The 26,607-nt window shown below is 45.3% G+C and overlaps 1 protein-coding gene and 3 non-coding genes across 9 annotated transcripts in view; all 4 read left to right on the top strand.

The window, feature by feature from the left end:
- Positions 1-26,607, top strand: part of LOC144501430 (protein spinster homolog 1-like) — a 205,321-nt gene that overhangs the window by 57,168 nt on the left and 121,546 nt on the right. For all 6 annotated transcript variants that reach the window (XM_078225171.1, XM_078225174.1, XM_078225172.1 and 3 more), the window contains 3 exons: positions 5,724-5,875; positions 11,365-11,431; positions 13,413-13,555. In XM_078225171.1, the coding sequence (XP_078081297.1) occupies positions 5,724-5,875; positions 11,365-11,431; positions 13,413-13,555 (362 nt within the window). The remainder of the gene's footprint in view (positions 1-5,723; positions 5,876-11,364; positions 11,432-13,412; positions 13,556-26,607) is intronic.
- On the top strand, positions 17,389-17,507 carry LOC144502079 (5S ribosomal RNA). The gene has a single exon (XR_013499246.1). It is a non-coding gene; the product is annotated as a 5S ribosomal RNA (ribosomal RNA).
- LOC144502141 (5S ribosomal RNA) lies at positions 21,265-21,383 on the top strand. The gene has a single exon (XR_013499281.1). It is a non-coding gene; the product is annotated as a 5S ribosomal RNA (ribosomal RNA).
- Positions 25,167-25,285, top strand: LOC144502198 (5S ribosomal RNA). The gene has a single exon (XR_013499317.1). It is a non-coding gene; the product is annotated as a 5S ribosomal RNA (ribosomal RNA).

The following is a 26,607-nucleotide window of genomic DNA, read 5'->3' as shown; positions in this document are numbered from 1 at the left end:
TCGGTAAGGGTGGAATGGAGGAAGAGTTCTTAGAATGCTGTCGGGATAGTTTCCTTGAACAGCATGTTACGGAACCGACGAGGGAACGAGCTATTTTGGATCTGGTATTGTGTAACGAGGTAGGTAGAATTAAGGATCTTATTGTGAAGGACCCTCTTGGGTCTAGTGACCACAATATGGTCGAATTTCTGATTCAGATGGAAGAGGAGAAAGTTTGGTCTCAAACCAGTGTCCTCTGTTTGAACAGAGGGAAATATGATAGGATGAGGGATGAATTGGCTAAGGTAGACTGGGAGAGCAGGCTGGCAGGTAGGATAGCTGAGGAACAGTGGAGGATTTTTAAGGAGATCCTTTCCAGTTCTCAGCAAAAATATATTCCAGCAAAAAACAAGGATTGTAAGAAAAGGGAGAACCAGCCGTGGATAACGAAGGAAATAAAGGAGAGTATTAAAATAAAAACAGCTGCGTACAGAGTGGCCAAAAATAGTGGAGAAACAAGTGATTGGGAAAAATTTAAGAAACAACAAAGAGAGACTAAGAAAGCGATAAAGAAAGGAAGGATAGACTATGAAGCTAGGCAATTAATATAAAAAATGATAGTAAAAGTTTTTATAAATATATAAAAAGGAATAGAGTGGCTAGAGTGAATGTTGGACCCTTGGAGGACGAGAGGGGGGAGTTAATAGTGGGAAATGAGGATATGGCTGAGTCTTTAAATAAGTTTTTTGTGTCGGTCTTCACGGTGGAGGACACAAATAGTTTGCCAAATATTAACGATAGAGGGTTGGCAGCAGGAGAAATACTTAATACGATTAATGTTACCAAAGAGGCAGTGCTGGGTAGACTAATGGGACTGAAGGTGGACAAGTCCCCGGGTCCGGATGGAATGCATCCCAGGGTATTGAAAGAAATGTCAGAGGTAATAGTGGATGCGTTAGTGATTATTTATCAAAACTCGTTGCATTCTGGGGTAGTGCCGGTTGATTGGAAAACGGCTAATGTTACGCCGCTGTTTAAAAAAGGAAGGAGACAAAAGGCGGGTAACTATAGGCCGGTCAGCTTAACGTCTGTAGTAGGGGAAATGCTGGAATCCATTATTAAGGAGGAGATAGCAGGGCATCTGGATAGAAATGGTTCGATCAATCAGACGCAGCATGGATTCATGAGGGGAAGTCGTGCTTGACGAACATGTTGGATTTTTATGAAGATGTGACTAGGGCGGTTGATGGAGGAGAACCGGTGGATGCGGTGTTTTTGGATTTCCAAAAGGCGTTTGATAAGGTGCCCCATAAAAGGCTGCTGAAGAAGATTAGGGCACACGGAGTTGGGGGTAGTGTGTTAAAGTGGATTGGGGACTGGCTATCCGACAGGAAGCAAAGAGTCGGAATAAATGGGTGTTTTTCCGGTTGGAGGAAGGTAACTAGTGGCGTGCCGCAGGGATCGGTACTCGGGCCGCAACTGTTTACCATTTATATAGATGATCTGGAGGAGGGGACGGAGTGTAGGGTAACGAAGTTTGCAGACGACACAAAGATAAGTGGAAAAGTGAATCGTGTGGAGGACGGAGAAGATCTGCAGAGAGATTTGGACAGGCTGAGTGAGTGGGCGAGGATATGGCAAATGGAGTATAACGTTGAGAAATGCGAGGTTATACACTTTGGAGGAAATAATAACAAATGGGATTACTATCTCAATGGAAACAAATTAAAACATGCTACCGTGCAAAGGGACCTGGGGGTCCTTGTGCATGAGACGCAAAAGCCCAGTCTGCAGGTACAACAGGTGATCAAGAAGGCAAATGGGATGTTGGCCTATATTGCGAGGGGGATAGAATATAAAAGCAGGGATGTCTTGATGCACCTGTACAGGGCATTGGTGAGGCCGCAGCTGGAATACTGTGTGCAGTATTGGTCCCCTTATATGAGGAAGGATATATTGGCATTGGAGGGAGTGCAGAGAAGGTTCACCAGGTTGATACCGGAGATGAGGGGTTTGGATTATGAGGAGAGGCTGAGGAGATTGGGTTTGTACTCGTTGGAGTTTAGAAGGATGAGGGGGGATCTTATGGAGACTTATAAGATAATGCGGGGGCTGGATAGGGTGGAGGCGGAGAGATTCTTTCCACTTAGTAAGGAAGTTAAAACTAGAGGACACAGCCTCAAAATAAAGGGGGGTCGGTTTAAGACAGAGTTGAGGAGGAACTTCTTCTCCCAGAGGGTGGTGAATCTCTGGAATTCTCTGCCCGCTGAGGTGGTGGAGGCTACCTCGCTGAATATGTTTAAAGCGCGGATGGATGGATTCCTGATCGGTAAGGGAATTAAGGGTTATGGGGATCAGGCAGGTAAGTGGTACTGATCCACGTCAGATCAGCCATGATCTTATTGAATGGCGGGGCAGGCTCGAGGGGCTAGATGGCCTACTCCTGCTCCTATTTCTTATGTTCTTATGTTCTTATGTTACGATTTCTGCAGCGAACGGGACTAGAAAATCTCGCATCGGTGGCTATTGATGTCACTATGGCAGCCAATAAATTGGTGCAGGGAGGAAATGAGCAAATATGTCAAATGTATTTACAGAGGGCTGAGGTGAAGGGAGATTTAGAAATTAATAGAGAAGTCCAAGGCAATAGAGCAATGTAGTGTTTTGGGTAAAGGCATCTAGAGTAGAACAGGAAGGGGGACAGAATTCAATGGTAATAATAAAGCGATGAATAAGGTCCATGCAAAGAATGGCGGTAACAAAAAAGGTAAAGGCTCTTTATCTGAATGACAAGGAATTTAGAATAAAATACATGAACTAGCAGCATAAGTAAAAATGCATGGTTTACAGCTCATTGTCATTATAGAGATATGATTACAAGATGACCAAGGTTGAGAAATAAATAGTCCATGCTACACAAAATTTCCAAAGGACAGCTAGAATGGACCGTGGGGAGGAGTAGCCCTTTTAGCAAAGGGTGATGTAAGGTCGAGAGTGAGAAAAGATCTTGGCTCAGAAGATCAGGTTCATAGAAATCATAGAAACCCTACAGTGCAGAAGGAGGCCATTCGGCCCATCGCGTCTGCACCGACCACAATCCCACCCAGGCCTTACGCCCATATCCCTACATATTTACCCGCTAATCCCTCTAACCTACACATCTCAGGACACTAAGGGGCAATTTTAGCATGGCCAATCAACCTAACCCTCACATCTTTGGACTGTGGGAGGAAACCGGAGCACCCGGAGGAAACCCACGCAGACACGAGGAGAATGTGCAAACTCCACACAGACAGTGACCCAAGCCGGGAATCGAACCCAGGTCCCTGGAGCTGTGAAGCAGCAGTGCTAACCACTGGTTGTGGAATCAGTATAGACGGAATTTAGGAACAGTGAGAGTCAGAAAATTCCATAGATTGACGGAATTTTGGGCTCAAGGGGAACGAATGGGATTAGGCAGGAAAGTGGAATTGAGGTCAATGATCAGCCTGATCTTATTTAATTGGCAGAGCAGCCCTGAGGGCCCACCTGGCCTCCTCCAACCCCTGTTTCTTATGTTCTCATGTTGGATCAAAAATCCATATATCTGAGTCTTAAATGTATTTAATGATGGAGCAACCACAACCATGTGGGGTAGAGAAGATTCACAACCCTTGAGTGAAAAAACATCTCCTCATCTCAGCCTTAAACGATCGCTGTTTGTTAAAGAATTTGATTTGGTTTATTATTGTCACAAGTATTGGTATACAGTGAAAAGTATTGTTTCTTGTGTGCTAAACAGACAAAGCATACTATATGTAGAGAAGGAAAGGAAAGAGTGCAGAATGTAGGGTTACAGTCATAGCTAGGGTGCAGAGAAAGATCAACTTAATACAAGGTAGGTCCATTCAAACGTCTGATGGCAGCAGGGAAGAAGTTGTTCTTGAGTCGGTTGGTACATGACCTCAGACTTTTGTATCTTTTTCCCGATGGAAAAAGGTGGAAGAGAGTATGTTTGGGGTGCGTGGGTCCTTAATTATGTTGGCTGCTTTTCTGATGGAGCCGAAGTGTAGACAGTGCCAATGGGTGAGAAGATGGTTTGAGTGATGGATTGGGCTAATTCATGACCCTTTGTAGTTTCTTGCGGTCTTGGGCAGAGCAGGAGCCATACCAAGCTGTGATACAATCAGAAAGAATGCTTCCTATGGTGCATCTGTAACAGTTGGTGAGAGTCATAGTGGGCATACCAAATTTCCTTATAAAATTATAGAAAAAGAAAGACCTGCATTTATATAGCACCTTTAATACCTCAGGCTGTTCCAAAGCACTTTTCAGCCGATAGAGTAATTGTTTTGAAATGTAATTACAGTCGCAATGTAGAAAGCTCAGGAATTAAAGCAATTAGAGTGGACAATGAGGCCTATATGGTGCAACTTTGCACACACTCCTTCACCTGCTAATAACAACTCCTGAGAGAGACAAACACAGCAGGAGCAAAAACGCAAGTGATCAATGCAGGAAACGTACCAAAGAAATTCCTCTCCGACTTGAGCACTCGAGCAAGTATCAGAATTGCCCTACCTGTTCTGAATTATTACCCACTATTACAGGCAATATCTTCTTAGGTGTTCCACAGAAACATTTCAACAACACACTTTAAAAAAAAAAGGACACTTTGGCTGAAAGTGATTCAAAGATTAATTCAGCAGTCCAGCTCTCACAAAGTTGTGAAACAAGAGGGCAGAGCGAATGTGGTTTATAAGAATCATTTGAAAACAGAGATTAGATAGCTATTTATTAATCACACTATTGTTTAGAATTTCCCAATTATACCATTTCTGTTTGTATCTGTTAGCTGCTGTCAAGTGTATGTCATGGATCTCAGCAATCAGTGAACTTCATCCAATACAGTTTGTGATTATTATTCCAGAAGACAGTTTAAATGGATGGAAATTCCAAACGAAACTTACAATACAGAGTAGCAATTAAAACATAATCGGTTGTGAAGTTGCTTTGTATGTGTGAGATAGCTATGCTTCTGAATGTTATGGCCATCAAATGTTCAGGAATGGAATGAATTGACTAAATGCAGTGTAAAATCTTATTGCTTCCGCCATTCATTCTGGGGACGTGGGCATTCCTAGCGAGGCTGGCATTTAATGTTCATTCAAGTTGCCTTTGAGAGGTTTTGATAAACTGCATTCTAGAAGCACTATAGTCCATTGGTGCAGGTACATCCACAGTAGTGCTGTTACAAAGGGAGTTCCAGGATTTTGGTCAGCGAAGGTACAATGATATAATTCCAAATCAGGATGGCATGTGACTTCTTTATTGTTCATTTATGGGATGAGAGCGTCACTGGCTAGACCAGAATTTGTTGCCCATCCCTAATTGGCCTTGATAAGGAGGGGAACTCGGAGCTGGTCATGTTCCCATGTATCTGCTGCTCTTAACCTTCTAGGCGACGGAAGTCACGGGATTGGAAGATGCTTTTGAAGAAGTCCTTTCTTTTGCTCCGATCCATCAAGGGACCTGAAAAGGGATCTGAAAACAACACTCTAGTTGCACTAGCATGACTCCTCTGAGTCTGAATGTGATTACTTGATCTGTGCCAATCTGTATGTAACTTAGTCCATAAATGAATGGAATTTAAACTGTCCAACTCAATTCACATTACACTCTACAGATGGCCTGGTGTTTGCTGGAATGTCTTTCAACTTCTGCTGTTGAACTATCATTTATTTTTCAATTATTTTTCTCCTCAGTACTTTTGGGCATTAGTTGTGAGCCGGGCCTTTGTTGGCATCGGAGAAGCCAGTTACTCTACCATTGCTCCCACCATCATTGCTGACCTCTTTGTTGGTGATAAAAGGACCTTCATGATCTCGATCTTCTACGTTGCAATTCCAGTTGGAAGGTACATGCATTACTGATAGTTTTGCCCTCATTGTGTGCTCTGTAATACTGATGAAATTATGGGTGGGAATAAATAACCTCACAAAACAGAACATACTGGAAAATCTCAGCAAAGCTCTGATGAAGAGTCATCCAGACTCGAAACATAAGAACATAAGAACATAAGAAATAGGAGCAGGAGTAGGCCATCTAGCCCCTCGAGCCTGCCCCGCCATTCAATAAGATCATGGCTGATCTGACGTGGATCAGTACCACTTACCCGCCTGATCCCCATAACCCTTAATTCCCTTACCGATCAGGAATCCATCCATCCGCGCTTTAAACATATTCAGCGAGGTAGCCTCCACCACCTCAGTGGGCAGAGAATTCCAGAGATTCACCACCCTCTGGGAGAAGAAGTTCCTCCTCAACTCTGTCTTAAACCGACCCCCCTTTATTTTGAGGCTGTGTCCTCTAGTTTTAACTTCCTTACTAAGTGGAAAGAATCTCTCCGCCTCCACCCTATCCAGCCCCCGCATTATCTTATATCTGCAATGAAGTTACTGTGAAATTCCCCTAGTCACTACAGTCCGGTGCCTGAAACATTCACTCTATTCTCTCCACAGATGCTGTAAGACCTGCTGAGATTTTCCAGCATTTTTTGTTTTTGTTTATGATTCCAGCATCCGCGGTAATTTGATTTTAACCTCAATCTGGATGTAGGTATTGCTGGCTGGGCCAGCATTTGTTGCACATGCCTAATTGCTCTTGAACTGAGTGGCTTGCTAGGCCATTTCAGAGGGGCAGTTAAGAGTCAACCACATTGCTGTGGATCTGGAGTCATACGTTTTGGAGTCTGGTTCTGCTTTAGAGCTGGGTCGGGCAAAGAGCAAGCGAGCAGTAGTAATAGGGGACTCACTAGTTAGAGGCACAAACAGGCGTTTCTGTGGCCGCAATCGAGACTCCAGGATGGTGTGTTGCCTCCCTGGTGCCAGGGTCAAGGATGTCTCTGAGCGGTTGCAGGACATTGGGGAGGGTGAACAGCTAGAAGTCGTTGTACACGTTGGTACCAACAACATAAGTAGGAAAAGGGATGAGGTCCTGAAGTGTGAATATAGAGAGTTAGGCAGAAGGCTAACGTGCAGGACGTTGAAGGTAGTAATTTCTGGACTACTAACGGTGCCACGTGCTAGCGAGAGTAGGAATAGGGAGATTAGGCAGGTGAATGTGTGGCTTGAGAGCTGGGGTAGGGAGCAAGGATTTAGATTACTAGATCATTTGGATCTCTTCTGGGGCAGGGGTGACCTGTTCAAGAGGGACGGGTTACACCTGAACTGGAGGGGGACCAATATCCTGGCGGGGAGATTTGCGAGAGAAACTTGGAAGGATTTAAACAAGTTCGTCAGAGGGGTGGGACTCAAAGCAGTAGGGAGACAGAAGAGAAGGTTGAGGACAGTATGGAAGTTAAAGAGAGCATGTTAAATAGTAAAGGCAGTATTAGTAATCCTATCCTAGTACTATACAGGTCAGCCAAAAGCACGGCAGAGAGCAAGGGAAGCCTAGATTAAACTGCATTTATTTCAATGCAAGAGGCCTGATGGGCAAGGCAGATGAACTCAGGGCATGGATGGGTACATGGAACTGGGATATTATAGCTATTAGCTATCACTGTATAGCTATCATAGCTATTAGCTATAGCTATCACTGTCTGTGTGGAGTTGGCATGTTCTCCCCGTGTCTGCGTGGGTTTCCTCCGGGTGCTCCGGTTTCCTCCCACATTCTGAAAGACGTGCTGGTTAGGTGCATTGACCCGAACAGGCACCGGACTGTAGTGACTAGGGGAATTTCACAGTAACTTCATTGCAGTGTTAATATAAGCTTCACTTGTGACTAATAAACTTTTTACTGAACATGGCTAAGGGAGTGACAGGACTGGCAGCTCAATGTTCCAGGGTACAGATGCCAAAGGAAAGATAGAACAGGAGGTAAGAGTGGAAGGGGAATTGAATTTTTGATTAGGGAGAACATCACGGCAGTACTGAAAGGGGATGTATCTGAGGGTTCGCCCACTGGGTCTATATGGGTAGAACTGAGAAATAAGAAGGGGGAGATCACTTTGACAGGATTGTACTACAGGCCCCCAAATAGTAAGCGGGAAATTGAGGAGGAAATATGTAAGGAGATTGCAGATAGCTCCAAGAAAGATAGGGTGGTAATAGTGGGGGATTTTAACTTTCCCAATATTGACTGGGACAACCATAGTATTATGGGCTTGGATGGAAAGAAATTTGTTGAGTGTATTCAGGAGGAATTTCTCATTCAGTATGTGGATGGCCCAACCAGAGAGGGGGCAAAATTTGACTTCATCTTGGGAAATAAGGAAGGGCAGGTGACAGAAGTGTTAGTGAGGGATCACTTTGGGACCAATGACCATAATTCCATTAGTTTTAAGATGGCTATGGAGAATGATAAGTCTGGCCCAAAAGTTAAAATTCTAAATTGGGACAAGGCCAATTTTGATGGTATTAGACAGGAATTTTCAAAAGTTGATTGGGGAAGTCTGGCAGGCAAAGGGACTTCTGGTAAGTGGGAGGCTTTTAAAAGTGTGTGAACCAGGGTTCAGGGTAAGCACATTCCTTTTAGAGCAAGGGCAAAGCTGGTAGAAGTAGAAAACCCTGGATGACTCAGGATATTAAGCACGTGGCACAGGCAGTAGTTCAGAAATTACTACCCTCAAGATCCTGCACTGTAGCCTTCTGCCTAGCTTTCTATATTCACACTTCAACACCTCATCCCTTTTCCTACCTATCTCATTGGTATATTGAGACCCTGGTCAAGAAAAAGAAGGAGCCATATGACATGCATAAGCAGCTGGGATCAAGTGGCTCCCTTGAAAAGTATAGAAGGTGGCAGAGTAAAGTTATAGAATCATAGAATCCTACAATGCAGAAGGAGGCCATTCGGCCATCGAGTCTGCAGCGATCACAATTCCACCCAGACCCTACCCCCATAACCCCATTCATTTACCCTGGTTAGTCCCCCTGACTGTAAGGGGCAATTTAGCATGGCCAATCCACCTAACCCACACATCTTTGGAGTTAAGGGAGAAATCAGGAGGGAAAAAAGGGCCACAAGATTGCTTTGACAGATAAAGCAGAGGAGAATGCAAAGAGTAACCAGGAAGAGAGTAGGGCCTCTTAAGGATCAACAAGGTCATCTATGTGCGGATCCACAAGAGATGGGTGAGATCCGAAATGAATATTTCTCTCAGTATTCACTGTTGAGTAAAGCATGGATGTTAGGGAACTTGGGGAAATAAATAGTGATGTCTTGAGGAGTGTACATATTACAGAGAAGGAGGTGCTGGAAGTCTTAAAGCACATCAAGGTAGATAAATCCCCGGGACTTGATGAGGTGTATCGTTGTGGGAGGCTAGGGAGGAAACTGTGGGTCCCTTAGCAGAGAAACTGGAATCATTGACAGCCGCAAGTGAAGTGCCTGAAGATTGGAGGGTTGCAAATGTTGTGCCTTTGTTTAAGAAGAGCTGCAGGGAAAAGTATAGGAACTGCAGACCGCTGAGCCTAACGCCTGTCGTGGATAAGTTGTTAGAAGGTATTCTAAGAGACAGGATCTACAAGCATTTAGAGAGGCAAAGACTGATTAGGGACGGTCAGCATGGAATGAGAGGAAAATCATGACTCACAAATTTGATTGAGTTTTTGAAGAGTAACCAAGAAGGTAGATGAGAGCAGTGCAGTTGACGTTGTCTACATGAATTTTAGCAAGGCCTTTGACAAGTTACCGTATGGTATCTTGCATAAGGTTAAATCTCAGGGATCCAGGGTGAGGTAGCCAATTGGATACAAAATTGGCTTGAAGACAGAGCGTTGTTCTTCAAACTGGAGGTCTGTGACCAGTGGTGTGCCTCAGGGATCGGTGCTGGGTCCACTGTTATTTGTCATTTATATTAATGATTTGGATGAGAATTTAGGAGGCATGGTTAGTAAGTTTGCAGATGACACCAAGATTGGTGGCATAGTGGACAGTGAAGAAGGCTATCTCGGATTGCAACGGGATCTTGATCAATTGGACCGATGAATGGCAGATGGAGTTTAATTTAGATAAATACAAGGTAATGCATTTTGGTAGATTGAACCAGGGCAGGACTTCCTCAGTTAATGGTAGGGCATTGGGGAAAGTTACAGAACAAAGAGATCTTGGGGTACAGGTTCATAGCTCCTTGAAAGTGGAGTCACAGTGGTGAAGAAGGCATTCGGTATGCTTGGTTTCATGATCAGAACATTGAATACAGGAGTCAGGACGTCTTGTTGAAGTTGTACAAGACATTGGTAAAGCCACACTTGGAATACTGTGTACAGTTCTGGTCACCCTATTATAGAAAGGATATTATTAAACTATAAAGAATGCAGAAAAGATTTACTAGGTTGCTACCGGGACTTGATGGATTGAGTTATAAGGAGAGACTGGTTAGACTGGAATTTTTTCCCTGGGGCATAGGAGGCTTAGGGGTGATCTTATAGAGGTTTATAAAATAACGAGGAGCATAGATAAGGCAGATAGTCAACACCTTTTCCCAAAGATAGGGGAGTCTAAAACGAGAGGGCATATGTTTAAGATGAGAGGGGAGAGATACAAGAGGTCCAGAGGGGCAGTTATTTTCACACAGAGGGTGGTGAGTGTCTGGAACAAGCTGCCAGAGGCAGTAATAGAGGCGAGTACAATTTTGTCTTTTAAAAAGCATTTAGACAGTTATGTCTGTGTGTGTGTGTGTGGGCGCCGGGGGGGTGGGGGGGGGGGGGGGGCGGCAGTGCGGGGCCACTGCGTGACAGATTTCAGTCCCGGGCCTGCTAATGGGATTTAAATCATATTAAAATGAGCAGCAGAATATAGTATGCTAGGAGACGCCCGGAGATCCAGACACCTGTGCAAATTGGCCACCGCTAGAGTCTCCTAGCCCATTGCCAATTAGTCCATCTCCTAGTCCAAAGATGTGCGGGTTAGGTTGATTGGCCATGCTAAAATTGCCCCTTGGTGTCCGGAGATGCATAGGTTAGAGGGATTAGTGGGTAAATGTGTAGGGATATGGGGATAGGGCCTGGGTGAGATTGTGGTCGGTGCAGACTCGATGGGCCGAATGGCCTCTTTCTGCACTGTAGGGTTTCTATGATTTTCTATGATTGCGCTAAAAAGGAAGGCGCAGTAGGGTGGGAGAATCACCCCCAGTGACATTCAGACACTGTGAGGATAATGGCGACATTTATCCTGGCTGGCATCATTTGACTAAAAGGCATTTGTCGATGGATATATACATTAAAAAACACTTCTCAGCTAATCACCCCAGATTTCGATTAAATCCAGTTCTCTGATATTGGAACAAATCATCTCAGTTGGGAGGTTTAATGTGGATGAATTCTGAGTCGGGCTCTCTGTAATACAGAATGAACTTTGCTGTTTTCACTGTTGAAATGTCTCTTATTTGTTCTGTTGCAGCGGCCTGGGTTACATACTTGGATCAGGTGTAATGAAACTGACCGGCAATTGGCACTGGTCAATGAGGGTAAGACCAATGCTGTAAGAGTTTACTATGTGGCACAGAGTTATTCTATCACTACTCACAGCAAAATCAAACAAAATATCTCCAACACAAGACAGGAATCCGAAATCAGGCCCACTCATCCTGCAGGTGCTGCAGTGAGGAGGGGAAAGGATGGGTTAATGTTGACATTGTGTGTAAGTGTAAAATGGGAAATAGCAAATTGACAGCTTTTATTATCTCTCTCCTGATTGTTACTTCCATTAATGTCGATTGTGGAAATCCAGAGAGATATAAGGCAGACAGCTAAGGTTATTGCACATTTTATTCTGTCACACATCGCCACTTCTCTCGGTTTGGAAATTTAATAGAATCCCTACAGTGCAGAAGGAGGCCATTCAACCCATTGAGTTTTCAACAGGCCCTTACCCAGGCCCTATCTCTATAACCCCATGTATTTACCACACTATTCCCCCTAATCTACACATCTTGGTACACTTGGTAAGGGGCAGTTAGCGTGGCCAATCCACCTAACCCACACATCTTTGGACTGTGGGAGGAAACCGGAGCACCCGGAGGAAACCCACGCAGACATGGAGAGAACGTGCAAACTCCACACAGACAGTGACCCAAGGCTGGAATCGAACCCGAGTCCTTGGTGCTGTGAGGTAGCAGTGCTAGCCACCGTGCCACCCTGTTCTATCAGTTCTCTCAGGTCTCGTGTCACCAGACTGTAAGTGGACCTTACAGCCCAGCTAATCAGGAGTGCGTTGGATACATAACCTTGTGACATGGCCCCTGGATTACACTCCTACTGAAACCACCGGTATGTGGATTAGATGCTGCAAACTGGCAGGTGCCCCCACATTCAGGTAGAGAGTCAAAGCTTTGCCTCCCTTCTCCTGCAAAGCAGTCCATCCAGAGTTTAGAAATGTTTTAACGCTGAGCCCTAGGGCAATGGTACGCTCTGGCGCTGACTCAGTCTGAATAAAATCAGCACATGTCACATGGAACAGGTAGCCATTGATATGCTTTTGGGAAGGTAACAATGGAGTGTGCTGTGCATTGTCTGAGTAACACCTCACACATTTCTTGTATATTGTGGTTGTCTAAGGAAGAGCTTCAGTGGCATGGAGTCCAAACAGTAACTACTTATTGTATAACTATATACAGATATACATCGGCTTCTTCAATCCAAACCATGAGCTATCTCCATTCAGACTACCATGACTCATGTGACTCCCTTTACATTATCACATGGCTGTTACTCCTCACTCCCACATTATTACAGCAGTATCTTCTCAAAGATGAGGGACAAAGAGCCTGCCCTCTGCCTTGTGAGATCTTGGGCATCTGGGGAGAATTGTTCCCTGACCTGGACACCAACCTTGGCATTCCAGATAGAATCACGACAGTGCAGAAGGAGGCCATTCAGCCTATCGAGCCTGCACTGACAATTTCACCCAGGCCAATGCCCGTTACCCCACATATTTACCCTGCTAATGCCCTGACACTAAGGGACAACTTAGCATGGCCAATCAACCTAACCCACAGATCTTTGGAGCGTGGGAGGAAACCGGAGCACCCGGAGGAAATCCACGCAGACATGGGGAGAATGTGCAAACTCCACCCACACAGTGACCCAAGGCCGGAATTGAACCCGGGTCCCTGGCACTGTGAGGCAGCAGTGCTAACCACTGTGCTACTATGCTGTGTACATGGAGGATAGAGTGTATCTGGGGTTTGATTCCTCTTTAGTTTTGTAGGAACAACAGTAAGAATATGATAGCTGCTCTAAAGATGTGCTGGACTGTGCCAAGTCACCAGCCAGGCTGTAAATGTGAGACAGTTCCTGGGAATGCTGTCAGATTTATCCAACAGGTTGACTTTTCACAGAAACATTGTTGTCCGTCTGTAAATATAGAAAAACAACTATTGATGCTGGTTTCCAATTGTACTTGAAAGATTGAAATCAGCGGCACACTTGATTTGCTCGGTTCCACAGGTGACCCCGTGTATGGGACTCTTGATCTTCATCTTCCTCATCATCTTCGTTCCCGAACCTCCTCGAGGAGCCTCAGAAGATCACATAGACACACCCAGCTCTCGCACCTCCTGGAAAGAGGATCTCAAATATCTGTCCACCAAGTAGGTTCTTGACCTCTGCGTTAATCCTAGTCTTGGATTGTGAAAGGTGCTATTCGAATGCAAGTTATTGTTGCTGTGAGTGGCCAGAAATAGGAAAAATAATCGGAGCACTAGAGTCAGCTGCTGCTAATGTCGGATCAACTGGCATTTGACACCCTGCCTGTTGCCAAACTTGGAATCATAGAATGTTCCAGACATTCCATCTTTACCATCTCTTCAAGTCTGTACTTGCCTTTTTCTCCATATCTAATTTAATACTCTCTTGTTCATTCCTTGTACTCTTTATAAAGCTCCTCTTCTTCTCCTCTGTGATTCTATGATTTTTAAACCCAGTCTCCTTTAATACCCTTTTTTATCCCACTTTCCTGCTCTTCCCCCATAACCTTTCATATTCCTCTTTTACCCTTTTAAACCTAACCCTCTTTAAAAGTGCTCATTGACTCCGTGTCATCGGTTTATGGCAGAGAATTCAATGACCTAGCCACCTCTTGTGTCAGGAAATATTTTAAACTCCTTTTAAATTTTTGAGATGGTCTTAAACCTGTGAATGTTCATTATTATTATCCAAAAGACATGCTGGTTTGGTGCATTGGCCATACTAAATTCTCCCTCAGTGCACTCGAGCAGGTGCCGGAGTGTGGCAACTAGGGGATTTTCACAGTAACTTCATTGCAGTGTTAATGTAAGCCTACTTGTGACACTAATAAATAAACTTTATTTATCTCAGCAATGGATACAATTTGTCACGATTCACTTTCTTCAAGCCCTTCATAATCTGGAAAATCTCTGAGGTCAGTCCTTAACCCTCTCAGCTTCAGGGAGAAACCCTAACTTCTCAATACTTTGAAATTGAAAATCCCACCATCCCATTCCAGTAAATTTCCACCGACCTTTTCCTATTGCTTTAGCTCCTTCCTATAATAGGGGACCCACTATACATAATCACCGCTTTCTATCTAAGCAAGATCTTGTACAAGCTGATCATTCCTTCCTTGCAATTTCATTCTACATCTCCAGGCTGAAAAATCAAAAAATTCCATTTTCCTTTTTGACATCTTTATCTAATTGTTCAGACCTGTGCAATGATTGACCCTCTGATTCTCTGCTCTGTTGGAAACATTATCACTTGCATTGAACTCCCAATCTTACAAGATACAGTACTCTACATATCTTCCTCAACTGAACTTGCCCTCTGTCTGCCCAGTCTACTTCCTGCATTTTCCTTTCCAAGCTGTGGAGGTTGGCTGAAATCTGCCAGCCTTCATAGGAAGATTTCAGTTTGTTTGATTCAACTCCACACAAAGAGCTCTTCCCAGAGCTGTCTCTTTTGATAACTCCTCAGCAGCTTGCTGGAAATTAATAATTGATGGCCTCATCCATAAAACAGACATAAATGAATTATTGCAAAGTCTTATGTGAGGCTGAAATTGTGTGAATGTCAAATCTGTTACAGGTGAGACCACAATCAGAATCATCAACTATGTATTGATACAAACTGAGATTATGTAAGGAGTTTATTAACAAGTCATATTAATATAATGCTTTTAAAGTAAAGAAACATCTGAAGATGCTTCACGTTATAAAACAAGTATGATACCCAGTTACATAAGGAGATATTAGGTCAGATGACCAAAAAGCTTGGTCAAAGAGGTAGGTTTGAAGGAATCTCTTAAAAGTGGAAAGTAAAGTGGAGAGGTAGAGAGGTCTAGAGAACGAGTTTCACAGCTAAGAACCAAGGCAAGTGAACGCTTGGCCACCAGTGATGGAGCAATACATACATTGAGTGCATGAATGCCAGAATTAGAGAATCACAGATATCTGGGAGGGCCATGGATTGGAGATAGAGAGTGGGAGAGGCCCTGGAGGGATTTACAAACGAGGATGAGAAATTTAAAATTAAGATGTCGCTTGGCCAGGAGCCAATGTAGGTCAGAGAGCAAAAGGTCATAAGGAAACAGGACCTGGCATGAGTTAAGACAGGGGCAGCAGAGTTTTGGATGACCTCAAGTTTGCAGAGAGTAGAGTGTGGAAAACCACCAGGAGCGCTTTGGAATAGTCGAGTATAGAAATAACAAAACCTTCAGCAACAGATGAGCTGAGACAGGGGTGAAGTTATCCAGTGTCACAGAGGTGGGAATCGGAGGTCTTACTGATGGTGCGAATACCAGGTTGAAAGCTCATTTCAGGATCAAATGTGAACAGAGTGGCATAACCTTAGACTGTCACCGGGGAGAGGAGATGGGTTCTGTAGCTAGTGATGGAATCTGGAACAGGGACCAAAGACCATGGCGTCAGTCTTCCCAATAAATTAATTGGAGGAAATTTCTGCTCACCCAATACGGGATGCCCAATAAACAATCCGATAACAAAATCAGAAAATACTGGGAAATCTCAGCAGGTCTGACAGCAAGTGTGGAGAGAGAACAGAGCTTAAGGGTCACCCAGAACCTTGAGGATCATCCAGATTCAAAACATTGGCTCTATTATCCCTCCCTGCATCTCTCACAGATGCTGTCAGACCTGCTGAGATTTTCCAACATTTTCTGTTTTTGTTTCAGATTCCAGCATCCACAGTAATTTACTTTTATTTAAGTAGTCTGATGAGTTAGCAACAGTGGAGGAGTCGAGAGAGGTGCTGGTAAAGTTCTCACAAAGAATGTTAGTTAAAACCAGCAGATCAAAGCAGTTACTTTGGGGTGGATTTTAAGGAGTGCTGTGTTCCCGGTGCCTCCCCAACCCTGGGCTGAAAGGTCAGATGAGGAATCACCCACAGAGAAGCTGGCTGTTCAACAGCCATTTGACACTGGGCAGGGTTACTGATTGGCTCGGGATGGGTCTGCCACCTCCATCTGGACAGGAGGTCTGGTCTTAGAGAGCTGCTGGCCAATCAGGTTGAGTAGTAGCTCTGGCGTCCCATCAGTGCTAAGTTCGAGGAGTGGCCACTGCTGTGTCGACAAGCAGTCCCTGAAGGAGGACTGATGGAGGCTGGACTGAAGGTATGCCCGGGCCATCGACAGGACCTGGGTGGCAGGATAACAGCGGGGTGAGGAGATGGGAGATGGGGTTAGGGAACCTGCAGAAGTGCTAAAGGAGGGGGAAATATGACCTTTGTGAGGGTGTGTGCCTCCAACACCCATTGGGGACCCCAAAGAATGTGCCCCCCTTCTTGCCCAAACCTAGGTAATAAAATCTGCCTGGCTATCCACTTCAAATAAGCCTTAATTTGACATGCATCAGATAGAGGTGTGGGTGGCAGAAGGCACAAAGTAGGCATTAATTGACAACTCAAAAGCCCCTCACTCGGCCAAGGTGTGAATGGACTGGCCTGTACATCCATTAAATCTTACAAAATAGGCGATAGGTCGGGATGGGCAGGAAGGTGGCGTGTCAGCCACGAGCTGCATTTTATAAACACCCCCACCCATCAAATGCCAGTGTGAGACTGTGAAATCATCTTTTCATGTGCATTCTGCTCACTTTCGCCTCAGGCAAATTGGCATTTAACCCTAACCCTTGCTGCAAATATATCCCAATCCATGGGAGCAAATTTCACGAGTTAAGATGGTTGTCATGAGACCTGTGTCAACGCTTTTGAAATCAGTATAAACCATATCCAGTATATTTTTCTTGCTCAATTTTTCTGTTTCGTCAAAAATTCTAAAGGTTTGTTCAAGTGTGATCTTGAGAAAACTAACGTGATTGGTAACTTCAGGCATTCTGTAATTTCATTCTTTTTGAGCCGAGAGTTTACCATTAACTGAAGTAAAAGACTGCAACGAGAATTAGTGTCAGGACTGAGTGCCTTTAAGTGAGCAAAAAGCAGAACAGTAAATGCCTACGGCCATACTAGTCTGAAAACGCCCGATCTCGTCTGATCTCGGAAGCTAAGCAGACTCAGGCCTGGTTAGTACTTGGATGGGAGACCGCCTGGGAATACCAGGTGCAGTAGGCTTTTGCTGCCGCCAGAGGCTGCTCAAACCTCACCCCCGTCCCTCACACTGACATTCAGCACTCAACAAACATCCTTTTCACGCTCACACCCGCACACATACACTTTCTCTCTCACTCTCCCTTTGCTGTGACACTCTTTTTGTTGCACATTCTCCTCCTGCTACATGTGGAGAAGACGATGAGACAGAGCGAGAGGAAAATAGAAGAAGATGAAACAGAGAATGTGTGAGGGACACTGGGACTCAGCAGCAGAGAGGGGAGATAAGGTGCACAGAAAACTAGAAGGCACTAAGAGCAGCAGACTAAAGATTAGTCATGGTGATTTTACAGCAGTGTAGGAGGCCATTCGGCCCATTGAATACATGCTGGCTCTCCACAGACCAATCCAGTCAGTCCCGATCTCCCTCTCTATCCCTGTAGCTCCACAGGTTTATTTCTTTCCAGTATCCATCCAATTTCCTTTAGAATTCATTGGTTGTTTCCACTTCCACCCTCGTGGGCAGTGAGTTCCAGGTCATTAGCACTCGCTGTTTAAACATTTCTTCCTCACATCCCTCGCTGCATCTCTCACTCAAATCTGTAAACCTGTGTCCACCAATCACCATAGCATCAGCTATTGGAAACAGATTTTTCCTTGTCTGTGCCAGTTATAATCTTGTAGATCACGATCATATTGCTGGTGGTTTTAGACATCGTGATGTCGGGATTCGAGACGGCCGAGCTTGCTGAATTTTTTCTTGTTAAGATCATTGTCTTCCCCGGGTTTTACTGTGGGTGGAGTGAGGTGAACGCTGATCCTTGGCTGTTCGAAACCTCAAGGACCTCAGCTCTTGCCATCATCTACTCGACTGGAGCAGACTGTGCCCCACTTTGGTGCAACTCATCCCACACCAGTCTTGTAGATACCCAGCTCAACACAACAGTACCTATCATCTCCGGTAACCCTGATCAACTCTACTGCCCTGGCTCCCAGTCCTGAACAACATCACCACACACATCGCCCCCCCGCCCCCGCCCTTCCCCCATCAGTTCCAATCAAGCAATATTTCTCTTATAGGCATCAAACACGCTTTGAACACAGTTCGCAAAACACAGGCGTACTTACTTTAACCTTTCTTAAGAGTTGGAGTTATCAGAGAGAGGGAATGAGCTTCAACAACTTTGACTTCAAGCAATTCCCTGCCACAACTCCACTTTAAAACTAGTTAGGAAATCCAGACATATTCACTTTGACTTGGGTTATCAGGCTTGGAGCTTTCAGAGACTAAAAGCTGCTTGTAGGATGCTCACCGGAATTCTACCGCCCTGCCCACCACAGAATCGGAGCAGGCAAAGGACGGAGAATGGAAATGTCCATTGACATTGGGCGAGAATTTCCAGTCTCGCTCGAGCGTGGCTGTAAAATCCCGCCCGTTATCTTTAACCAGCCCTCTCGAGCAACTTCACTTCTTTGCAAAAACTTGTTTCTCTTCTGCATAAAAACCAGGACTGCCCCATATGATCCTGTCAATCAACACAGTCTGAAATAGCCAGGAGAATGTAAGTAAACAAAAGGTCCATTAACTGATAGAGTCAAAGGGGTTTACAGCATGGAAACAGGCCCTTCGGCCCAACTTGTCCATGCTGCCCTTTTTTAAAACCCCGAAGCTAATCCCAATTGGCCGCATTTGACCCATATCCCTCTGTATCCATCGTACCCATGTAACTATCTAAATGCTTTTTGAAAAATAAAATTGTACCCGCCTCCACTACTACCTCTGGCAGCTTGTTCCAGACACTTACCACCCTCTGTGTGAAAGAATTGCCCCTCTGGACATTTTTGTATCTCTCCCCTGTCGCCTTAAACCTATGCCCTCTAGTTTTAGACTCCGCTACCTTTGGGAAAAGATATTGACTATCTACCTTGTCCATGCCCCTCATTATTTTATAGACCTCTATAAGGTCACCCCTCAGCCTCCTACGCTCCAGAGGGAAAAGTCCCAGTCTATTCGGTCTCTCCTTATAACTCAATCCATCAAGTCCCGGTAGCATCCGAGTAAATCTTTTCTGCACAAAGTAACACATTCCTAGCTAAAAGGAGTTATGAACCTGCTTTCTCAGCAAATGAGCTGCATGTTTTAACAGACAAATCGAAAAAAACACTGCATTTGAAGCACTTTAACTCAAACATAGAATACATCAAATAGCACAGTCTCATCACACCAGCCAGCCTTCGATGTGGTACATTCTCAGACTTTTTCCAGAAGTCCAGATAGACAACATCCACCACATTCCCTTTGTTGCCGCTATATCACATTCCCACATGGATATTGGTGCTGCAGCTCACCAACCTTATTCACCACACATTGTGTGTTTACATACGTACTTTGTAATCCTGTCTTTGCATTTCTCACGGTGTTTCTGAATCTACTATCGAATCCAGTACGGAACTGCTCCCTTCTCTCGGATTGTCTTTATAGAACCTTAGTTAGGCCGCACCTGGAATATAGTGTTCAATTCTGGTCACCATACTACCAGAAGGATGTGGAGGCTTTGGAGAGGGTACAGAAAAGATTTACCAGCATGTTGCCTGGTATGGAGGGCAGTAGCTATGAGGAGAGGTTGGAGAAACTTGGTTTGTTCTCACTCGAACGATGGAGGTTGAGTGGCAACCTGATAGAAGTCTACAAGATTATGAGAGGCATGGACAGAGTGGATAGTCAGAAGCTTTTTCCCAGGGTGGAAGAGTCAATTTTTACTAGGGGGCACAGGTTTAAGGTGCGAGGGGCAAGGTTTAAAGGAGATATATGTGGCAGGTTTTTTACAAAGAGAGTAGTGGGTGCCTGGAACTCGTTGCCACGGGAGGTAGTGGAAGCGGATAGGGTAGTGACTTTTAAGGGGCGTCTTGACAAATACATGAATAGGATGGGAATAGAGGGATATGGTCCCTGGAAGGGGAGGGGGTTTTAGTTAAGTCGGGCAGCAAGGTCGGTGCAGGCTTGGAGGGCCGTAGGGCCTGTTCCTGTGCTCTAATTTTGTTTGTTCTTTGCTCTTCGTCCAACACACTCCTTTATGCACCTTATTCCTGTTTTCTCTGACTATAAGCTGGTTTCCATCCCTCTGCCAATAAGCAGCAATCAGATGGAGGAGGAGAGTGAAGCTGACTAGCATGCAGTTAGAATGTGTGTGTGTGAGTGGGAGGTGTGTTGAAATAAGGTGGACAAGTTGGCTGCACAAATTGCCACATGGGGTTGTGGTCCAGTGGCTGTAATGGAGAGCTGTGTGAAAGGTGGGCAGGAATGGGGAGTGAACATCCCTGTTTACAAGGGAGGAACAATTGTCAAAGTCACGTGAGCCGACATGACGTGATGAGGAATTGCATGATCAGATATCCGATGTGGTGGGAATGTCACATGATCAAAGCTCCAGGATTGTCTGTGAGCAGAGTTGGGAACATTAGCTGGGAGAGAAGGCAAGTTCTCGAGTGTCTGTATTTTGAGGGGTGAGGGAGCAGAGTTTGAATGAGGGCATGTTGAGGAGTGCATGTTTGAGTGAGTGGATGTTTGAGTGAGTGAGGTAGCGTTGAAGTTGAATACTCGGCAGTGAAGGTGGGGGCTGAGCTGTGGTGAGTGTGGCTGTGAGGCAGAGAGAAAGAGAGTGAGGTGAGGAATGCATGCAAATGAAAATGTGTGTGTGCAGTGTAATTGTCTCAAGTAATAAAAAGACTGAACGTGAAGGGATTGGACCCCTTTAAGGAGGGAGAGAAGGAGTGAGCAAATGCCTATGGCCATACTAGTCTGAAAACGCCCGATCTCGTCTGATCTCGGAAGCTAAGCAGACTCAGGCCTGGTTAGTACTTGGATGGGAGACCGCCTGGGAATACCAGGTGCAGTAGGCTTTTGCTGCCACCAGAGGCTGCTCAAACCTCACCCCCCTCCCTCACACTGACATTCAGCACTCAACAAACATCCTTTTCACGCTCACTCCCGCACACATACACTTTCTCTCTCACTCTCCCTTTGCTGTGACACTCTTTTTGTTGCACATTCTCCTCCTGCTACATGTAGAGGAGACGATGAGACAGAGCGAGAGGAAGCACAAGATGAAAATGAAAGAAGATAAAACAGAGAATGTGTGAGGGACACCAGGACTCAGCAGCAGAGAGGGGAGATAAGGTGCACAGAAAACTAGAAGGCACTAAGAGCAGCAGACCAAAGATTAGTCATGGTGATTTTACAGCCGAGTAGGAGGCCATTCGGCCCATTGAATACATGCCGGCTCTCCACAGACCAATCCAGTCAGTCCCGATCTCCCTCTCTATCCCTGTAGCTCCACAGGTTTATTTCTTTCCAGTATCCATCCAATTTCCTTTTGAATTCATTGGTTGTTTCCACTTCCACCCTCGTGGGCAGTGAGTTCCAGGTCATTAGCACTCGCTGTTTAAACATTTCTTCCTCACATCCCTCCCTGCACCTCTCACTCAAATCTGTAAACCTGTGTCCACCAATCACCATAGCATCAGCTATTGGAAACAGATTTTTCTTTGTCTGTGCCAGTTATAATCTTGTAGATCACGATCATATTGCTGACGGTTTTAGACATTGTGATGGCGGGATTCGAGACGGCCGAGCTTGCTGAATTTTTTCTTGTTAAGATCATTGTCTTCCCCGGGTTTTACTGTGGGTGGAGTGAGGTGAACGCTGATCCTTGGCTGATCAAAACCTCAGGGACCTCAGCTCTTGCCATCATCTACTCGACTGGAGCAGACTGTGCCCCACTTTGGTGCAACTCATCCCACACCAGTCTTGTAGATACCCAGCTCAACACAACAGTACCTATCATCTCCGGTAACCCTGATCAACTCTACTGCCCTGGCTCCCAGTCCTGAACAACATCACCACACACACCCCACCCACCCCCCCGTCCCCCGCCCTTCCCCCATCAGTTCCAATCAAGCAATCTTTCTCTTATAGGCATCAAACACGCTTTGAACACAGTTCGCAAAACACAGGCGTACTTACTTTAACCTTTCTTAAGAGTCTTGGAGTTATCAGAGAGAGGGAATGAGCTTCAACAACTTTGACTTCAAGCAATTCCCTGCCACAACTCCACTTTAAAACTAGTTAGGAAATCCAGGCATATTCACTTTGACTTGGGTTATCAGGCTTGGAGCTTTCAAAGACAAAAAGCTGCTTGTACGATGCTCACCGGAATTCTACCGCCGCGCCCACCACAGAATCGGAGCAGGCAAAGGACGGGGAATGGAAATGTCCATTGACATTGGGCGAGAATTTCCGGTCTTGCTCGAGCGTGGCTGTAAAATCCCGCCCGTTATCTTTAACCAGCCCTCTCGAGCAACTTCACTTCTTTGCAAAAACTTGTTTCTCTTCTGCATAAAAACCAGGACTGCCCCAAATGACCCTGTCAATCAACACAGTCTGAAATAGCCAGGAGAATGTAAGTAAACAAAAGGTCCATTAACTGATAGAGTCAACGGGGTTTACAGCATGGAAACAGGCCCTTCGGCCCAACTTGTCCATGCCGCCCTTTTTTTTTTAAACCCCGAAGCTGATCCCAATTGGCCGCATTTGACCCATATCCCTCTGTACCCATCGTACCCATGTAACTATCTAAATGCTTTTTGAAAAATAAAATTGTACCCGCCTCCACTACTACCTCTGGCAGCTTGTTCCAGACACTTACCACCCTCTGTGTGAAAGAATTGCCCCTCTGGACACTTTTGTATCTCTCCCCTGTTGCCTTAAACCTATGCCCTCTAGTTTTAGACTCCGCTACCTTTGGGAAAAGATATTGACTATCTACCTTGTCCATGCCCCTCATTATTTTATAGACCTCTATAAGGTCACCCCTCAGCCTCCTACGCTCCAGAGGGAAAAGTCCCAGTCTATTCAGCCTCTCCTTATAACTCAATCCATCAAGTCCCGGTAGCATCCGAGTAAATCTTTTCTGCACAAAGTAACACATTCCTAGCTAAAAGGAGTTATGAACCTGCTTTCTCAGCAAATGAGCTGCATGTTTTAACAGACAAATCGAAAAAAACACTGCATTTGAAGCACTCTAACTCAAACATAGAGTACATCAAAATAGCACAGTCTCATCACACCAGCCAGCCTTCGATGTGGTACATTCTCAGACTTTTTCCAGAAGTCCAGATAGACAACATCCACCACATTCCCTTTGTTGCCGCTATATCACATTCCCACATGGATATTGGTGCTTGCAGCTCACCAACCTTATTCACCACACATTGTGTGTTTACATACGTACTTTGTAATCCTGTCTTTGCATTTCTCACGGTGTTTCTGAATCTACTATCGAATCCAGTACGGAATTGCTCCCTTCTCTCGGATTGTCTTTATAGAACCTTAGTTAGGCCGCACCTGGAATATAGTGTTCAATTCTGGTCACCATACTACCAGAAGGATGTGGAGGCTTTGGAGAGGGTACAGAAAAGATTTACCAGCATGTTGCCTGGTATGGAGGGCAGTAGCTATGAGGAGAGGTTGGAGAAACTTGGTTTGTTCTCACTCGAACGATGGAGGTTGAGTGGCAACCTGATAGAAGTCTACAAGATTATGAGAGGCATGGACAGAGTGGATAGTCAGAAGCTTTTTCCCAGGGTGGAAGAGTCAATTTTTACTAGGGGGCACAGGTTTAAGGTGCGAGGGGCAAGGTTTAAAGGAGATATATGTGGCAGGTTTTTTACAAAGAGAGTAGTGGGTGCCTGGAACTCGTTGCCACGGGAGGTAGTGGAAGCGGATAGGGTAGTGACTTTTAAGGGGCGTCTTGACAAATACATGAATAGGATGGGAATAGAGGGATATGGTCCCTGGAAGGGGAGGGGGTTTTAGTTAAGTCGGGCAGCAAGGTCGGTGCAGGCTTGGAGGGCCGTAGGGCCTGTTCCTGTGCTCTAATTTTGTTTGTTCTTTGCTCTTCGTCCAACACACTCCTTTATGCACCTTATTCCTGTTTTCTCTGACTATAAGCTGGTTTCCATCCCTCTGCCAATAAGCAGCAATCAGATGGAGGAGGAGAGTGAAGCTGACTAGCATGCAGTTAGAATGTGTGTGTGTGAGTGGGAGGTGTGTTGAAATAAGGTGGACAAGTTGGCTGCACAAATTGCCACATGGGGTTGTGGTCCAGTGGCTGTAATGGAGAGCTGTGTGAAAGGTGGGCAGGAATGGGGAGTGAACATCCCTGTTTACAAGGGAGGAACAATTGTCAAAGTCACGTGAGCCGACATGACGTGATGAGGAATTGCATGATCAGATATCCGATGTGGTGGGAATGTCACATGATCAAAGCTCCAGGATTGTCTGTGAGCAGAGTTGGGAACATTAGCTGGGAGAGAAGGCAAGTTCTCGAGTGTCTGTATTTTGAGGGGTGAGGGAGCAGAGTTTGAATGAGGGCATGTTGAGGAGTGCATGTTTGAGTGAGTGGATGTTTGAGTGAGTGAGGTAGCGTTGAAGTTGAATACTCGGCAGTGAAGGTGGGGGCTGAGCTGTGGTGAGTGTGGCTGTGAGGCAGAGAGAAAGAGAGTGAGGTGAGGAATGCATGCAAATGAAAATGTGTGTGTGCAGTGTAATTGTCTCAAGTAATAAAAAGACTGAACGTGAAGGGATTGGACCCCTTTAAGGAGGGAGAGAAGGAGTGAGCAAATGCCTACGGCCATACTAGTCTGAAAACGCCCGATCTCGTCTGATCTCGGAAGCTAAGCAGACTCAGGCCTGGTTAGTACTTGGATGGGAGACCGCCTGGGAATACCAGGTGCAGTAGGCTTTTGCTGCCGCCAGAGGCTGCTCAAACCTCACCCCCCTCCCTCACACTGACATTCAGCACTCAACAAACATCCTTTTCACGCTCACACCCGCACACATACACTTTCTCTCTCACTCTCCCTTTGCTGTGACACTCTTTTAGTTGCACATTCTCCTCCTGCTACATGTGGAGAAGACGATGAGACAGAGCGAGAGGAAGCACAAGATGAAAATGAAAGAAGATAAAACAGAGAATGTGTGAGGGACACCAGGACTCAGCAGCAGAGAGGAGAGATAAGGTGCACAGAAAACTAGAAGGCACTAAGAGCAGCAGACCAAAGATTAGTCATGGTGATTTTACAGCAGTGTAGGAGGCCATTCGGCCCATTGAATACATGCCGGCTCTCCACAGACCAATCCAGTCAGTCCCGATCTCCCTCTCTTTCCCTGTAGCTCCACGGGTTTATTTCTTTCCAGTATCCATCCAATTTCCTTTTGAATTCATTGGTTGTTTCCACTTCCACCCTCGTGGGCAGTGAGTTCCAGGTCATTAGCACTCGCTGTTTAAACATTTCTTCCTCACATCCCTCCCTGCACCTCTCACTCAAATGTGTAAACCTGTGTCCACCAATCATTGCAGCATCAGCTATTGGAAACAGATTTTTCTTTGTCTGTGCCAGTTATAATCTTGTAGATCACGCTCATATTGCTGATGGTTTTAGACATCGTGATGTCGGGATTCGAGACGGCCGAGCTTGCTGAATTTTTTCTTGTTAAGATCATTGTCTTCCCCGGGTTTTACTGTGGGTGGAGTGAGGTGAACGCTGATCCTTGGCTGATCAAAACCTCAGGGACCTCAGCTCTTGCCATCATCTACTTGACTGGAGCAGACTGTGCCCCACTTTGGTGCAACTCATCCCACACCAGTCTTGTAGATACCCAACTCAACACAACAATACCTATCATCTCCGGTAACCCTGATCAACTCTACTGCCCTGGCTCCCAGTCCTGAACAACATCACCACACACACCCCACCCACCCCCCCTGCCCCCCGTCCCCCGCCCTCCCCCCATCAGTTCCAATCAAGCAATATTTCTCTTATAGGCATCAAACACGCTTTGAACACAGTTCGCAAAACACAGGCGTACTTACTTTAACCTTTCTTAAGAGTCTTGGAGTTATCAGAGAGAGGGAATGAGCTTCAACAACTTTGACTTCAAGCAATTCCCAGCCACAACTCCACTTTAAAACTAGTTAGGAAATCCAGGCATATTCACTTTGACTTGGGTTATCAGGCTTGGAGCTTTCAAAGACAAAAAGCTGCTTGTAGGATGCTCACCGGA

The sequence above is a fragment of the Mustelus asterias genome, chromosome 12, assembly GCF_964213995.1.
Source record: "Mustelus asterias chromosome 12, sMusAst1.hap1.1, whole genome shotgun sequence".
Classification (NCBI taxonomy): domain Eukaryota; kingdom Metazoa; phylum Chordata; class Chondrichthyes; order Carcharhiniformes; family Triakidae; genus Mustelus; species Mustelus asterias.
Note: the sequence above shows the minus strand (reverse complement) of the source record. Positions and strands in the feature narration are given on the sequence as shown.